The following is a 17,418-nucleotide window of genomic DNA, read 5'->3' as shown; positions in this document are numbered from 1 at the left end:
TATCCTTGGAGCATATGATTATATTCAAGTGGTAGTGGATAGAGCAGAATCGCACTTTGCTGATACACTTTCTCTGTAGAGGTTCTTTTTTTCTGATTAACTGCCATTGTTACAAGGTCTAATAATGATGCAGTCTTACTCGGTCTCACCCCAAGAGGGCTAACTTGGTGAGAGACATTTGACAGGTCAAGTGATCCACGCTGTTGCTGATTGTATTCCGTTAGCTTAATACGCTTCGGGTCAGTTCCTGAGGGTTTAAACCCATCAACAGCATCGCTTGTATCAACAATGTTTTTATTAAAGCCATCTATAGCAAAAAACCCACCAACCCCATGTTCTTTGTCGCTCCAGAAAAATATCCCTTGAGACCCAGTTATCCGTACCATGATTTACTCTACATCCAAACCAAAACTCAGTTATTATCTTTATCCACTCGATGAAATTTTATCTGTTCTAATCTACTATGACAATGATGACCCAAAAATCTGAAAGATGATGACGCTTTCCTTTTTAATTGTTTTATATTTTTAATTATTTTGATAAAAATAATAAAATAATAAATAATTCATGTCTAATGGAACAAAAACGTTTGGATGAAAGGTGCATTAACTGAGACAGGTGTCACACAGCTATTGGCTGCTCACTTATTGTATTTATCTAATGTGCCTACTACATCCGGACCCTCAGCCTTTTTGGCTAGTCACCTTGGTTCGATTCTCTCCCAAAATTTGCAGGCTTAACTGGTTGTAGCGGAGACTTGGAATGGATCGTGGAGGTCCGCCTTCACCCGGATTGGGGGTTATGGCTTATGGGCATGGGTGATGAGCTATTCCCGCTTTGTTGCCCCATAAAAAAATACAGGAAGGTGTTAGTCCAATCCAACTCCTCATTGATTCTCTAGGGATCAAGCTGTCATGGACCAAATCAATTCACCCAACTAGCCAACTTTCATTTTCCTATGATTTTTTTATTTGGATTAGGGATGCAAGTTAGACGGAGTGGGGTTGGGTTTATGTGATCAATCCAGGCCCAACCCTAAGATTTGGGCCACACTGTAATTTGATGCACTCAGATTGGATTTAGGCCTAGGTTGATCTCAAGTTACTTAATGAACCCAATCTAAAATTTAACATTTATACATATATATATATATATATATATATATATATATATATAAGCTGGGGTTGGGATAAGGTTGAACTGGGTCCAGATTAGCTAGGGCGAGACTTGGGCCCAACCCACCCAAACCTAACCCAAGGACCAAAAATCTAAGCCCAGCCCATGTAAAAATTTGGGCTGGGCCAGTCTAGGCTCGGATTGAGCCCGCCCTTGCACCCCTACTTTAGGTACGGCAACGTAAAAAGAAAAGTGGTTACTCTCGCACTTAGAACCTACATTCTCACCCTTCTCAGATTGAGACTTTACCATTACACAAAAAATGAGTAATGTGATTCAATTAATTGAATTTGAGAATCAAAGCGCTGTAATGATAACAAAAGTTGTTTGATGAACTCGAATAAAATTAATCCTCATTGTGGGGGAGAGGAAAATAAATAGATTAGATTTTTTGCATGGTGATCTGGACGTGAAGCCAAGGCAACAGGCATTGGCATAATGAAGGTATCATTTGGCATTATATAATAAAGGTTATCGGCAAGGCTTGGGCTTGCTTTTGTCAAAATCTGAATGAGACCGACCCAAAGCCCAAGTCCAATACTTAGGTCCGAAACCCAGCCCGTAAATAGGCCTAATTATGTAATTCTCAAAAGAGTAATGTTAGCTAAATTAGGTGCGTGATTCATGGAAAATTACACTTGTAATTCCAAGTTTGAAGTTTCCTTTTGGTGACAAAACCAAGAAAGCATGAAGAAAAGAGTGCAAATTGAAAAGAACACGAGTTAACATGGTTCAGCATTATTGGTATTTTTGTGCCTCCCAATGATTTCCCAATTATGGTACCACTGAGAAAGTAAAGGGTAAAATATTAACAGGGTGATATGCATAGATGGATTTTGCATACTGTTTGGGTTTAGGGGGGTTTACAAACTTCAGGAGAAAGCAGTCTTCTTACTGTAATCGTTCATGACCATTACATGAAGACAAGCTACTAAAGATGCCAATAGATTACAGAGATAACTTCAAGATTACCCATTGGGGAAACCATCATCATCAAATATGATAATGTGCTAGTGATTGACAGGATATAACAGCATTTCGGTGGGCAGTATGTGTGGGGAAAAAAGAAAAAAACTAAAAGGTGCATTTCTTGATAGACTGTGAACTTATCTACCTGAGACTAGTCAACTGTGAAAAGGTTTTCATTCTACTTAAGCATTTCAGCCGATGGCAAGATAAGCCCATAAAATTGAGAAAACTCAGAATATCTCAAGATTTATGCTACTAAAAATATATATTCTCAGAGACCAACTAAGAAGGCCTCACATTAAAGTAGTAGCAGAGAAAACGTAAAATAAAAACCCAAATAAAAAGTCAAAGGACCCTGACAGTTGGATGACAAAAGTAGGGGAGCTTATTCTTACAGTTAAAATGAATAGTGAAGATACAATACAATTTATGATGGTGTCTTCAGAAGAGAATGATAGAGTAATTCATTCAGAAGTTACAGGAGAAACATTGGATATGACTACAACAATTACACAAAGATGGAGATGATGGTGATGAAGACCAATCAGCAGAATCATTCCAGGTCTACTATCCCAAAATTTGAGAGAAGGATCTTTACTTGATCAACAAAGTCTGAACCAGTTGCATACTCTGTTAGAAGCCCAACAGCAAAACCAAACATTGCCCATCTGCACAAGGACCATTCAGTAAACAGAAACCAATTTCATTTGAATCCCAAATCAAGTCCAAGCATGATGGTGAAAATCAATACATAGGAAATGAAAAAAAAAAGATAAGAAGAGGAAGAAAATCCTTGCTTTCTAAGATCATGTTGGATAAAAATTACAGTCTTTGTATAATTTAAGGAGGGTACTGCACAAAGAAAGGTGGACTGAATTGTTGAATTTGAGCATTTATGAAGGAGAGTTAAGAGTTCATAACCCAATATGGTTAAGAAATCAATAATTAATACCACTTACCAGTTATAACATTTTAGGATCCTAAATGACCTAAAATTGAAAAGAGATCAAGAAAAAATTTTCAGAGTAAATAATTATACCCAGAGAGCAGCTAAATCGAAGAAAGTCATCAATTGTTGTCTTTTTTTCTCAATAATATTCTTTCAGCCAGAGAAGTAGAAAAGTCTTCTTGTTTTTCATTGAGATTCTGACAAAACTGATTAATTGGAATCCTTCAGCAACCAAAAGAAAATTTAGAAAAGAAAACTTATCTGAGATTAAATAGTGAAGTTTCCAGACATGACTAACAGACTAGCTAACTTCTCCTCTATACAATCCTCTGAAAGCATTCTGTCCCCCTAGCACATTAGATTACCAAATTCACAAGCTTCAAAAGGAGGATATAGAATCTATTTCAAATTATGGTGTTTAAAACTCAAAAGTTTGACATAGTGTAGCAGAGGAATATTGATGAGATCTCTGCTGTTTTCTGGACCGCTAGAGCTAAGCTTATTCCATATCCTTGTTGAAGCTTTCAGTCAATATTCATTTGCAAAACATCCAATTATTCTCCCAATTGCAGAAGAGTTCATTTGGATATTTATTTCAGTAAGTTCCTTGAAGTTGATCAGCAAATTGATAGAAGTCAGCTTAAGCCCTAATAGATTGTACAAAAAACATCAGAATGTCAACCACCTTTATTCATTAATTTATTGCTAGATGCTTTAGAGGTTATTATTTTCACTCATCCATTGATGGGATCTGTCAAAGGTAGTGTGATTGATTTCCTTTTGGTTGGCCAAAGGGAACGCTTAGGGGAACTAGTAAGTGTGCATGTGCTTTACACATGGCAACTTTTTATTATTATGATGACGATCGTAAATAATATGTTTCCAAAGTTTTTAACCATTTTTTATATTTCTATGTCTATAAAAATTATTCTTATTTGTCACACTTATTTTTGTTTAATATGATGAGTATATGATATTAGAGATGTGTCCAAATGTACTTAAACATACCTTGAATTAAAAAAAAAAAGACTTAAATATACCTTGTGACTTTTTACCTTTCATTTTCTTTCAAAATTTCAAAATATACCCTGAATTTTTCAAACTTATGTGGGTGGTGGGCTACTAGCGTACCAGACTGCCTCTAATCAGATGGTTCAGAGTCATATGATGGTTCAAAATATACCCTAAAATTTTCAAACTCATCAGGCATGTGCCTTTTGTTACAGGTCTTGTAAAGTTCAGAAAAAATAATGCACTAATCAGATGGTTCAGAGTCATCTAATCATGAAAATTTCCCTACTGGAGGGCTCCACCTAGGTGGGACGCATATGATGCCTGGTTGGTCCTGAATATAATATCTGCATTGGGAAAAGGTGTGAGTTATTGATGATGGGCACTCGGAATTTCCTACTCACTTTTCCTACCCACTTTCTACCTGCTGTGAATTGGAGCCACACATCTCTAATGATGGGGCCCAGCAACCACAGCAACTCTTGCATGAGTCCTGAAAAAAAAATACAAAAGAAAAAGAAAATCTCTTGCATGGGTCCTGTCTGTTTAGAACAAAGACGGAGGAGCCATTTCATTTTTTCCCTCCTCCCCACTTCAAACTTTTTTACTAAACCCCAAGGCTTGGTGTAATAACATTTCCGTTGAATCTCTCTCTAGAGTCTCTCCCCCAATCCCAAAAATTTGTTTCCAAGTTGAACTTTCCCAATCTACTTCCTAACTTCTCCCTTATTTCTACCCTTGTGTGTATTAACTGAACCAGTCTTTTTACTGCTCAAAAGGGTAAAATTGGATTTTAAAAATTTTAAATGACCCTACATGTACCATTTCATTGATGGAGGTATGTTTAAGTCCAGGTCATCCCACAAGGTATATTTTAAGTCTTTTTGAAAAACTCAGGGTATGTTTCAAGTCAGTTTATGAAAGCTCTAGGTATGTTTAAGTCTTTTACCTTTTTTTTTTGTATTTTTATACTTTTGTGTGTTTTCATCTTTTTTAATTATTATTATTATTATTATTATTATTATTAAATTATGACATCTAGGGTTGACACATTTGACCCAAAAGATTGAATTATTGACCATAGTTGTCAAGGCGACTAGGCGCTTTTTATTGCTCGCCTCGCCTAAACGCCAATCAATTTTACATCAAACCTTATACTATACTATAATATTTTTATATTTTTATCTCATAATATTAGAATAGGCCTGCTACGCCGTAATATCATTTTTGTTACTTCATAAATCAATATGCATTTGTGAGCTTTTTATATTAGGATTCAAATGATACAGAGCTCCTTACCAAAAAAAGTAGTAAAAAACTGAAGTTCAGTGGAGTTCGAAGACTTCAAGATTTTTCAAGCAATAAAGAACTGGAAGTTCAAAGATTTTGAAGACTTTGAACTTTCGAAGACTTAAAAGAGTGAAGACTTAAAGCAACAAGTAACACAAGTCGAACACAGGTAATGTTCAACTTCTTCTTCTTCCTCCAGAACAGAAATAGAGATCAGCGCCTTCTTTTTCCGGGATAAGAAATATCTCTCCTTAAATTTCTGATTCTTTTCCTTTCCTTTTTGGAACAAAAACAGGGGCTCCTCTCCTTAAAATTTCTGTTCTCCATTTGATTTTTTTCTCTGTTTTTTGAAACGGGCATCATTTTCATGTTTTTTTTTTGCATTTTTTTTAAACAATAACAGGGGCTTCATCCCTTCTCCTTCATATTGTTTATCATTTTTTCACTCCCTTTTTGGAGACAAAAAAAAGCAGCTCCACCCTTTTTTCCTTATTTGTTGATTTTTTTTCTTCTTTTTCTATGACAAAAACAGAGCAGCCCCTTCTTTTACTTGGTGATGGTTATTTCCAAGACACCATCCTTGAAACAGTAGGAAGAAAATGGTTATTTCTGAGATATTACAGAAGAAAAGGTTTGAGACACAGGACTAGAAACAGTATGAAAAATACGTTTAGTTTTGAGACACTAGGCGACACGCCGACACCGAGGCGGGCACCTAGGCGACTAAGCGCTCCCTTGTCGCCTGGGTTTGCCTTGGCACCTTGAAACCTATGTTGTTGGCTTGCCATCAAACAAGAAAATAACTCCAATTTTGGGTTGGTTTTTAATTTGTATTTTATTTCTATATTCAATAAAAACAACTATTCTTTGTCACATTTATTTTCTTTAATATGGTTAATTAATAAGAATTCAATGAAAGAGTGGAAGTTAATACATAAATATAAAACTTAATGAAAGGGAATTGAATGAGGAGAAATATAATAGTTCAAATCACATTTTGTGCTCTCACAATTAGAGAGGGACCAAATTCAAAAATAGGGGTATTTTAGCCAAACAAAAGTTCCACAATATCGTTCACACTTTTAATAGAGTGAAAGAAATACAATAAAACAACCCTTTTTTTGCCCTTTGGGAATCTTTAAAGAAACAGAGTGAAAGAACTTCTAAAAAGAATTGCCTGCAATAACACTATCTGCAGGGTGATCAGTAGATTGTTGGTTTAGTTGATTTCTATTTCTAAAGCCTATTCATTGCTTAAGAGGATAAACCTTGAACCAGTCTTAGAATTATGTCTTGAAGGCGGGTATAATGGTTATGTGCAAAAAACTGTTGGCATTCTCTATGTGGTGCATATTTAAAGCTTAATTTGTGACATAAAGCTTTCTATGACAACCTAAATTACCACCTCACTGGACATTGGTGGTCTGTTTAGAAACTCAAAGAGAACACTTCCAAAGTATATTCAAGTTCCATTTGTTACAGAAGAAGAAATTATGACATAGATCCAAATGTTACTCTCTTGGTTTTTAATGGTAGAATGAGATCCCATATGCAAAATCACTAGGTCCCCAATAAAGAAATCAGTTATTGGCATGCTTCATGCATTTCAGTCACATTTGTCAAATTTTAATGACTTAATTGTACTTTTGTTCCAATGCAAATACGAATGATTTAGATGGCACATTGTCAAAGAGCTAATACTGGTAGGTTGGGAATTCTCTTCCTCGAATTTTCCTTACAACGTCAACATTTGATCTATTGTTTTATTCCCTGAAACTCGTTTAGTTATCCAAGGAGACACGAATAATTATAGGGGTCATCTGAGACAGAGAAGAAAACCCCAAATAAAAGAACCCACCTAAAGCAACATTCAATGATTGAATTCCCAGTCCGCCCCCCTTCCCATGTTGCATCCATTATAATTCAAACCCAAAGAAGAATGTTTTGAAAAGAGAAAGAAAAAAGATATATCAATCCAATTACAAACCGCAATTAGAATATAAGGAAGATGAGTAAACCAAGAGGTAAACTTGAACCACAAAATGAAGTTACCTCCCATTTGCTATTTCATTCTTGCTGATGAACCCAAAGAAGGGTCCCTGGTTTGCTTCTTCAAGCTTCTTCTGCCGAAAGTACTCCTGAAGTTCCTTAGCCATCTGTCTCTGGAACTCCATAGTAATTACGTTCGGGTCCGATGCCTGCGGCACCCCAGCCACCGAAACCGGCTTGGAAGGAGCCGAAGATGAGGCAGGAGACGGGGATGGAGGTGGAGGTGGAGATGGAGGGGAGGGTTTGAGAGGAGGAGAGGGTGGTCGCAAAGAAGGAGCGACGGGTCTTCGAAAAGGTCCTTCAGCGTTGGAACTCCTTATAGTAACGGAAGGTTTAGTGGCTGAAAACCTGAACGAGGAAGACGAAGAAGAGGATGAAGAACAAGTTGTTGGCGTTGAAGAAGAACAAGAGGAGCTTGAGATTTTGATGCAAGGGATTGAACATGAAGCCACAGACATTTTCGTTTAGTTATTGCTCTCCCTTCTCTCTCTCTCTCTCTCTCTCTCTCTCTCTAATTCGTATTTTTTGCTCAGCTTTTCTTCTGTTCTGTTATTGGAAGAGAACTAGAGGAGAAGACGACGAGGATGATGGGGCAGCGTTACCAGAGAGCCCATCTAAAGAAGTGGATAAGATACGGCCAAGTTTTCCAAGGAGAATGCTAAGCTTTCTTTGGATTTTAATGGGAAAATTTCAGTCTAGTACCCTGAATTTGGGGTAGTTTTACTGTCGTACCCAAACTTTTGAAAACTATCAATTTAATACTTAGCGTTATTAATCGTCAGTTAACTGATGCATCAGATGTGATTTAAATTTCTGAAATTTCAAAATTTACCGAAGAAGCAAAAGAGAAATAAAAAACTACTTCCTTCCTCTAACATAAAAATTTATTAAGGCTCCAACAATAAATTGGTGAAATTAAACTGTTCATCATCTTCTTAGTCAACAAAATAAAACAAAGTCAAAGAGAGAGAATAGCAAGGGAGACGAATGTAGAGAGACTCCTTAGGACCGCATGATGTGTTAATGTATCACGATTTGTTGTTATTTTCCCTAAAAACAAACGACACAAAACACTTGAATCTGCATTTCAGGCTATGTCACCCCCCCCCCTTCCTGCTTATGATGTTCCCCACTAGATGACGGTGGTTTTTCTGTAAGGTCTTTGGACCACTTACCGTTAAGGCGTTAAAGAGGTGGAAATCTGGAATGCAGAAGCCTTCGTCCCCACCTCCAGTGTGGATGATATTCATCTACTGGGATCAGCGGAGACAGAGAGAGAGGACAGATATTGATTTTGGAAATAGCGAATACGAGGTGATCCATTAATTGTTTTTAGCATCCAAAGTTGCGTTTTTGTTTGTAATCTTCTCTAGTGTTATGGTTTTAAAAATCGATTCACCAGATTTTGGGCTGATGGTTTGATCGTTCGGTTTGAATAGATGATTTATTCTCACAAAAATATTAAAAATAAAAAATGATCAAAACTCGTTGAATGGGTGAATAGATCGACTGTTCAATCGCCTGGATCAACAAATCATTGACTGATTTAATGGCTTTTAGCTAAAGACCGGGTTTGAAGTAAAACAGAATCGATTGTTTAGAATTCTTGGGCCAAACGGTCCAACCGTTCGAATCAACTACAGTTCGAAAACCATGTGTTTTAGATATCAGTTACACGGGTTAGTTGCAGCTGTTTTTTTGTCCGAAATCAAGGATTCGCATCAAGTTATGCAGAAAAATAAAAACAGCAAGATAAAATGAATTAGACTTTTCAAAACGTGTCATTTGTATCATTTTCACAAAGGGCATTGTAAAGGAAATTAGATAACGTTAAAAGGGCATTTATGTCATTTCATATGCCATTTTTGTACTTATTTTGCAAGCGCGATATGACAAGATGACCTCGCTGGTGTGTATGATCTACTAACAGAAAACCTCGCAGGAAGAGAATCACGTTATCCTACCAACATTATCTTACTAAATCAAACCTCACACCCAACGTTCAAAATTTCATTATGTATCGATCGGTATATATCATATCAGAGCCTTTCTGATATGCCCCTACAGGGGAACAGGGGGTGTTGTCGGTGAGTGGTTCACGGTGTAGACCGTCTCCTCTGAATTAGATTAAAAAATATATATATCTCCATGCATTGATATTTTGAACCTGGCTCGCACCCCACTAAAGCCTTGGCCCTTAGGTGTGAGCAAGAAAAACTGAACCAAAACCAAACAAAAATTTCAGTTAATTGAACCGGTTAGTTTATTTTTGGTTAACCAATATAGAAAACTGGTGGTTAATCGAACCAACCGGTATACATATATTTTTATATATTTTATATATATTTATATATATATATATATATTTTTTTTTTCTATATATTATAAATTAATAAATATATATTATATACATAATACATTATTTATTATTTAAAATATAATATTCTATATATATATTTCTAGTTTTTTATTATATATTTATATATTTTTATAATATATATTGTAAATTAAAAAAAAAAACCTAAAAAATGACAAGCCGAACCAATCAACTGGTTAACCGATTGGCTTCGATTACCAGTTTTCCAAGAATTAGACATACTAGTCCGGTTTCAAAATTAGGCCCGCAGTTTAATTAACCAAACCATAAGCACCCCTATTGGCCCTTGGGAGTGTGTTTGGGGTGAGAGACGCATGATCACCTTGGGAAATCATGAGTAAAAGTAGGGTTCAAATCTTTTACCCATAATTTATTCCCACATCCCTACCCACGAGTAATTACAACTGTACATTGAGAATATCTCTCTTATCATTCATGGGAGATATTTGGTAGTGTTTCATGGATATGGATGTGGGAATAATTTGTGGATAGCGTAAAGAGTGATATATCTGGTGTCCATGTGAATACAAGTTACATTCAGAGTGACTTCCTAGAAGGTGGTCTAAGGGTTTCGTAGTAGTGCCCCGGACATGTTTCCATGGAGGAGAAATCAATTGGATTTGTCTACCAAGTATTTGTTAATATGAAGAAGATTCTAGAATATATATATATATATATATATATATATATATAAGCATCTTAGTTCCCCGGTTCTATTATAAATAGGAACCAGCGCCCTAAAGAAGGGATTTCTCCCCTTTTTAGTTATTCTTGATCCTTATCCAGTTTATGTATTCTTGAATTTCTAGTTTAATAATATATTGTCATTTGATTATTTAATATCATATTTCATAAATCATATATTTTTTACACTTCAAAGTTTATTTTTTCTTTATAAACCATTATTTTGATGGTTTTAAACATAGATATTATTTTTTGAAATAAAACCAACTTATTTTTGTCTTTCAAAACAAAATTAGAGTTCAAAAACGTATTTTTATTTTTCTTGATAGAATGATTTCAAAAAAGATGAAAACAAAAAATTCATGTTGTAGAATGCCTCCTTAGATTTTTCTTTTTCTCGAGGGTAAATTGTAGATTAGTACTACTTTGGGTCTAGTCTTACTTTAATATCCAAACTTCAAAACATGCCACTGTAGTTCTTGCACTCTCAAAAACTGTCAATTTATTACTTGCCATTAGTAGCCCATTAGTTATTTGTATCACATGATGATATGTGTGACTTAAATGTTTTAAAAAATATGTCAAAACTAACTTTTTAATAATTTTGAAACCATTTTACCTTGATTGTCTTCTTCGGTGACGGTAAGAATTACTCATCTCCTCTGATAATGATGGTGGTTCAAATCCTTCTTCCCCGGCAACGGTTTTTTGTGCAGCTTATCTGGTGGGAATCACTAGTTCTTTGAAAAATAGGTTAGGGCATAAAATGATGTCCTAACAATGTCCGAGAGTTCAAATATTATAGTGGCACATTTTGAAATATCGGATACTAAAATGATGCTAGCTCCAAAGTACAGGGCACTAAGAGACAGTTTACCCTTTTCTAAATCTTATTTCTCAAGAATTTCTCTTAACTTTTATTTCACAGAAAAAAAAAGAAAAGAAAAAAACATTGACTTTTGGATTTCAGCACTCTGTCCCTGCCGTAATTAAAAAATGTTTCTTTAAATATTTCTAAAACCACCGTGGTTTAATGAGACCATTTTGCGTTTTTAACAAAGCCTTACTCTCAAATATCTCTTTTAACTTTCCTTTAACAGAAGTTCATCTTAAGAAGGCCTTTAAAATGATCGGTTGATCAATGCTTAAAGGAGAGTTTGTTATTTAGAATGGTCATTTTCATCGTTGATAATTCAACGATTAAGGTATTGAATATACTCCTGATACAGGGCGTATCCTGTCCATATTCATGATTATGGATACAAAATACGCTACGACTGGATACGTATCTTGCAAGTCATGTGTATCAGTATGATACGCCTCCGTATTGGGTCACATCCACCGATATGAAGGTGTATCTGTCTAGTTTGATAAAAGTATACATTGAGTACTTTTGGATTGTTTTTCATTTTTAATACAAGTTGAAAAAAGTATAACAAAAACTAAAATAAATAATTTAAGATTTAATTTTCTCAAAAAATTTAATAAAAATTATAAATTATAAAAATAATATAATTCATCTACCTTAGATGATTTATATATTTTATTTTACACAAAATTATATGTTAAAATTGAAAACGTAGTTATTATTTGAAAAAATAGAGTTATTATATAAAAATACTAAATAAATAAATTTTCCCAACAAAGTTAATGGAAAACAGAAAATTATAATTATAAAAACTGAAACAAATAATTTAAGATTTAATTTTCTCAAAAAATTTAATAAAAACTGAAAACTAAATATAATTTATTTTATCTACCTTAAATGATTTAATTGTTTTATTTTACAATTATGTGTAAAATAAAAACATTATATGCTAAAAATGAAAATATATTTATTATTTAAAAAATTATTGTTATTGAAATAAAATATTAAATTAATAAATATTCCCAAAATTAATAAAAATTGAAAATTATAATTATAAAATTGAAAGAGTGATAATTATTGTACAATGTTTGAATGTTCTAGAGCCCTAGTATTGTTTATTGTAATATTTCTTTTCATAGATAATTCAGCTTTTGATTTAGTATGATTAATGTATTTATGTGATTTGCATGCATTTCACTAGCTTCTCCCAAGGTTCAAAGTTTGATACGTATCGTTCTGAGATCTCCCTGATACTCCCCTACAGAGGGTGTATCAAGGTTCTGACCGATTCAGGGGGTGGAAGAGCCTTAAACTGGTCCCCGTGAACCGGTTTTGAAAAAATATTAAAAAAAATAGTAAGAAAACAAAAAAAATATATATCGATATCACTCAATATTTTAAATCTTAACTTATCCAAATATTTCTATATCTTTCATTTGTATTCATGTATTTCCAAAACATATTCATATTGAATCTTGAATGGATAATTTTAATAATTTGAGGTCACAGTCAAACCCGTTTGGGGGACCAGGGGCAAAATGCAAGAACATAGAAGTTCTGAGTCTTTATGGTAAAATAAAGTTCGGGGGGCTAAGTGTTGCCATCCCGATCCCATGTACAAAATTTACCTTAAAAAATCGGGTCCTCATCCTCCATATAGTATTTCAGACTTTCAGTACGGCCACGTAACCACATATGAAACTTTGTGGTTATAGTGTTTTGAAAAACGCGATTCTTGCTAGAGAGAGAGAGAGAGAGAGGCAACTCCCAGCTTACAATTCCCAGAACACGAGCAACTGATAGAAACTCCAACACATGAACAGTGAAAGCCGCATAAATAATTAAATATGTAGCAAAGAAACATGTATGCAGTACAAATGAAGCGGAAAGAGTAAAAGGGAAACCGTGGAAGCCCAGATGAACAAAATTGAAATCCCAAAGATGGAAAGAAGAGACACAAATGAACACTCTGAACCAGATGTGGCCCATAACAAAAATCCATGCAATGGTCGCATGGATTCAGCATAGCCTCACTTCGTTTTCCAGAACCAGTTGGCAGCCAGGGCCATGACTGGGAGAAGAAGTGAAAGAGAGCTTCACCGGAAGACATTCACCAGATGAATTGTTGCCTTTATGCTTCTGAGCTCACTTGGCCTGTAAGGAGTGTATCTGATTTCTCTGCACGCCGTGTTTTAAGTCAGAACTACATGATCACACATGAACAATTTCGTTCATTTTCACCTTCTAATTCTTCATCTGATGCCACATCACTGCCATCAAATAAAGATTTCATTTCAGCAACAAGATGCACCAAAGAATCACAAACACATTCACTAGAATTTAACAAGGACGCATTATGGCAGCAGAATGAACATGCCCTGACTCAAAACTTGATTAAAATTCGTAAGTGAAGTAAGCGATCTTTGTCCTTGAATATTTCACCTTTGGGTTTTCTCATCTTTTCTTTCAAGCATGTGCTCCCCAAGGGAAGGGAAAATAGAGGCCATAATCAAAAAAAAATGAAAACACGAACAATAAAAAAAATCACAACAAGAACCCACTCCAGAGGAAAAGGAACAGTGCCCCAACAAAACTTGTTCCTAGTCCTACTCACTTCTCCCCTAAGAAGGCCATCTGTAAAGAATTAGCAGGCATTCGGAATCATCTGAACAAGATACACAAGAAGCCAAGGCTCTAGTAGCTTATAATGTAGTATCCAAGAGTCCAAGGCCCAACTGTAACATCTTGCAACTTGAACCCATCCAATAAACATCTGGGAAAGCATTTCCACCTTGACTCGTTCAAACCCCAGAGAGTATACCAAACCTATGGCCCAATCCCAAATTAGAGACGCAGGATATCTAGCTGAAAGCCAAGGACCTCCCATTTCTCCATTCAATCATCCAATGGTTGTTCGGTAATCCCCTTCTAGAACTAGATTCTTGAGTCCAAATGTCCTTGCCAGCCAATAAAATGATTTTGTCACCTATTGTCATATTTTCATTTTATTTGTTTTGAGTTGCTGATGTAGGTCAAGAAGATTAAGAAAAAGAAACTAAGGGGAGAAACAAAGATAACAGAATTTGCTATGGGAGGAAAAGGAGTGGTTGATTCGCCAACCTATGCCCCAACCCCAAATTAGAGACGCAAGATATCTAGCTGAAAGCCAAGGCCCTCCCATTTCTCCATTCAATCATCCAATGGTTGTTCGGGAATTCCCTTCTAGAAGCAGATTCTTGAGTCCAATTCCCAAATGTCCTTGCCATCCAATAAAATTATTGTCATATTACCAGCACATGTCTAGCAACAGGGACATGATATCCATTTAGGAGAGTCTACAAAATACTGGTGAAGTGACGATCAACTGTGGACACAGGGATCTCATGAGTAAACCTCCAAAATAGGAAAAAATTCCTACTTTGGTAACAAACTGATGGAGGATAGTTTAAGAAGCCACCCTGAATTCTAAGCCAGAGACCACAAAAAGAAAATAATAAGATAAAGAAAGATAAAAAGATTATATATATTGAATTACAACTAGAGCAGAATGAGAAAAACGAGAGGTACATCTGGAGTTTTGTGTGATAGGAAAATACCACATAATTAAAAGGAAATTTCTATAAAACAGTTGTAAGGCCAGCTATGTCATATGGAGCTGAATGTTGGGCAATCAAGAAATAGCATACCCAAAAAATGAATGTGAAAGAATATATATATATATATATATATATATATATATATATATGAGATGGATGAATGGTAAAATTAAAAAGGGTAGGATCAGAAATGAAGTCATTTTGTAGGAACTTAGGGTCCGTTTGGTTCACGGGTATAGGGATCAGGAATTGGAATCAGAATGTCCTAGGGATGTCAATGGGTCGGGTTAGGGTCAAGTATATTCGGTTTAGGGTTTGATTCTTCAACCCGAGTCGGGTTCAGGTTTTGGTGGACCCATCACAGAGTATTCTTGTAATTTTTTGACTTCTAACTCTATAGCCTTAAAGCTTAAGATTTATTTACATATTGACTTTGGTTTTCTTCTTGTTTTAAATGGGAAAAATGACACCTTAAAATCTATAAAACAATTTCCTAACTTAAATTAATGGGTTTTATGTCTTCAAAACATACAATTGAAATGTTACTAGTTTGGTCGGGTTAGTGTCGGGTAAGAGCCTATAGGGCCGGGTCGGGTTTGGGAATCACACATTTTAAAGTCGGGCCAGGTCAAGTTTGGGATGAGGCACTGGAGGGTTGAGGCAAACCCGTGCCGAACCCGACCCATTGACATCCCTACTGATTCCAGCTGTTTGGTTGGAAGGAATTGGAATCCCATTCCCATTCCTAGTGGAATGGCATTCGCCATTTGAGGGAATGGCCATTCCCTCCCCCTCCCTTGGGAATGAGAATCCATTCCAGTTGATTTTGATTCCTGTCTGAACCAAATGGACAAGAGGAATAGACCATTCCGATTCCAATTCCAATTGCAAACCAAATAGACCCTCAGGAGTAACTCTGAGAATCCCCTATTTGCTAATGTTGTTCATTCATTCACCTTAATAAAGGGTTCAACGATGATATGGAAAAGATATGATATCCGAAAAACATCCGACTAATTAACAGGAATCATAAACGTGGTAGCGAATCATGTGTTATTAAAAAAATTCATGGGTGGGTTTTGATTGGTCAAAACTCTTTCCATACCATATCTTTCCTACATCATAGATTTTCCCCTTAATAAAATATCTTCTTAAAAGGCAATTAAAAACATAAAATCATTATTTTTTTTGTGAGAATTAAGAATTCAAGACCCTAACAAGGACTTGTTTGGGCTTGCCTCGAGGGGCATGGCACAAAGGCGACTCATAGAATCAGGAATGTAATATGTTTTACATCACATTAGCTACTTGAAGTAATGCAATTGAGGAAAAAAAGAGATTGCGGACTTTACATGTTTGAAAATGTTTTATAAGTTTGATTTTATTTTTAAATTTTCACTTAAATATGATTTACATGTTATGTTTATGTACTTTAATTTTAGGTAATAGGTTTTTAAACCATTAATTTTAAAATTTAAGTTAATATTTCTTATTAATATTATGTTTAATATTTGTTTTTGCATTTTGGCTTTTTTTTAATCTTCTGACTTTTTTTATTTTAGCAATTTTTCTGTATTTTTGCACCTTGCTTCAAAAAGGCACGTGCCTTGCCTTGCGCCTCAGGCGCAAATTGCCCCTTGCGCTTTTAAAACATTGCCTTTGTCCAACACTTATGGGAGTTTTTTCTATGATCTTTTTGGTTTAGATGGATCCCTCCCCAAGAGGTAGCAAACATTTTTGGGCCCAATTTCCCAAGGCAGCCAAAGAAAAGAGGAAGATTGATGTGGAAAGTTACTAAGGCTGCAACTATTTTGGTGGTTTGGGAGGAGAAAAACTGTGAAGGAGGTAATAGAGACAATAAAAGTGAAGGTAGCACTCTGGATTAAAACTTTAGATTGCTTTCAAGATTTCATAGCGACTGAGATTCAAAGGGCTTGGAAGGAGATAGTGTTTTCCTCTAGAGTCAAAGACCAAATAAAAATGGAATTGAAACCTCCACAAGGACCAATTGGTGTGGCCAACTCTATAAAAGCTGATTTGTTAGCTTTACTACAAGGTCTCAATCTAGCTAAGCAATTGGGCTTCAATCAATTGAAGGTGGAAGGGGATTCAGAAGTAATCGTTTCTTGGGCAAGATCTAATAGAAAGGTGCCTAGTGCTTTCGTCAATGCACCTCGCCCAAACACCACCTTTTAGCAACTAGGCACCCACCTAGGCAACTAAGCACCCACCTAAGCGACAAAAATGACAAGGCAGGTGCCTTTTATAATATCATTTATATTGTTGTATCTTATTAATGCATGTGTTAATACATTTTACTATATGCTATATATATATCAATTATACTTTGTTCTAATGCTTTACTATTGAACTTTAAAAGATCAAAGGGTTTTGAGGAGAACAAAAGAAAGAGAGAAATAAAAGAGGAAAGAAAGAATAGAATTATAAA

At 35.3% G+C, this 17,418-nt stretch overlaps 1 protein-coding gene across 1 annotated transcript; it reads right to left on the bottom strand.

Moving 5' to 3' along the window:
• Window positions 1-2,507: 2,507 nt before the first annotated feature.
• Window positions 2,508-8,136, bottom strand: LOC148851528 (light-harvesting complex-like protein OHP2, chloroplastic). The gene is made up of 2 exons (XM_088947631.1): window positions 7,448-8,136; window positions 2,508-2,813 (listed from the first exon to the last, which is right to left on the bottom strand). Exons 1-2 carry the CDS (start codon window positions 7,900-7,902, stop codon window positions 2,699-2,701), a joined length of 570 nt encoding a protein of 189 aa, XP_088803757.1. The 5' UTR covers window positions 7,903-8,136; the 3' UTR covers window positions 2,508-2,698.
• Between the last annotated feature and the right edge of the window lie 9,282 nt (window positions 8,137-17,418).

The sequence above is a fragment of the Nelumbo lutea genome, chromosome 5, assembly GCF_056320005.1.
Source record: "Nelumbo lutea isolate HS-2025 chromosome 5, American lotus-T2T, whole genome shotgun sequence".
Classification (NCBI taxonomy): Eukaryota; Viridiplantae; Streptophyta; class Magnoliopsida; order Proteales; family Nelumbonaceae; genus Nelumbo; species Nelumbo lutea.
Note: the sequence above shows the minus strand (reverse complement) of the source record. Positions and strands in the feature narration are given on the sequence as shown.

Coding starts and splice junctions, on each gene's coding strand:
- LOC148851528 (XM_088947631.1), bottom strand. CDS start 7,902: ATGTCTGTGGCTTCATGTTCAATCCCTTGCATCAAAATCTCAAGCTCC. Junction 2,814..7,447: donor AATGAAATAGCAAATGGGAG/GTAACTTCATTT, acceptor GTCCTTGTGCAG/ATGGGCAATGTTTGGTTTTG.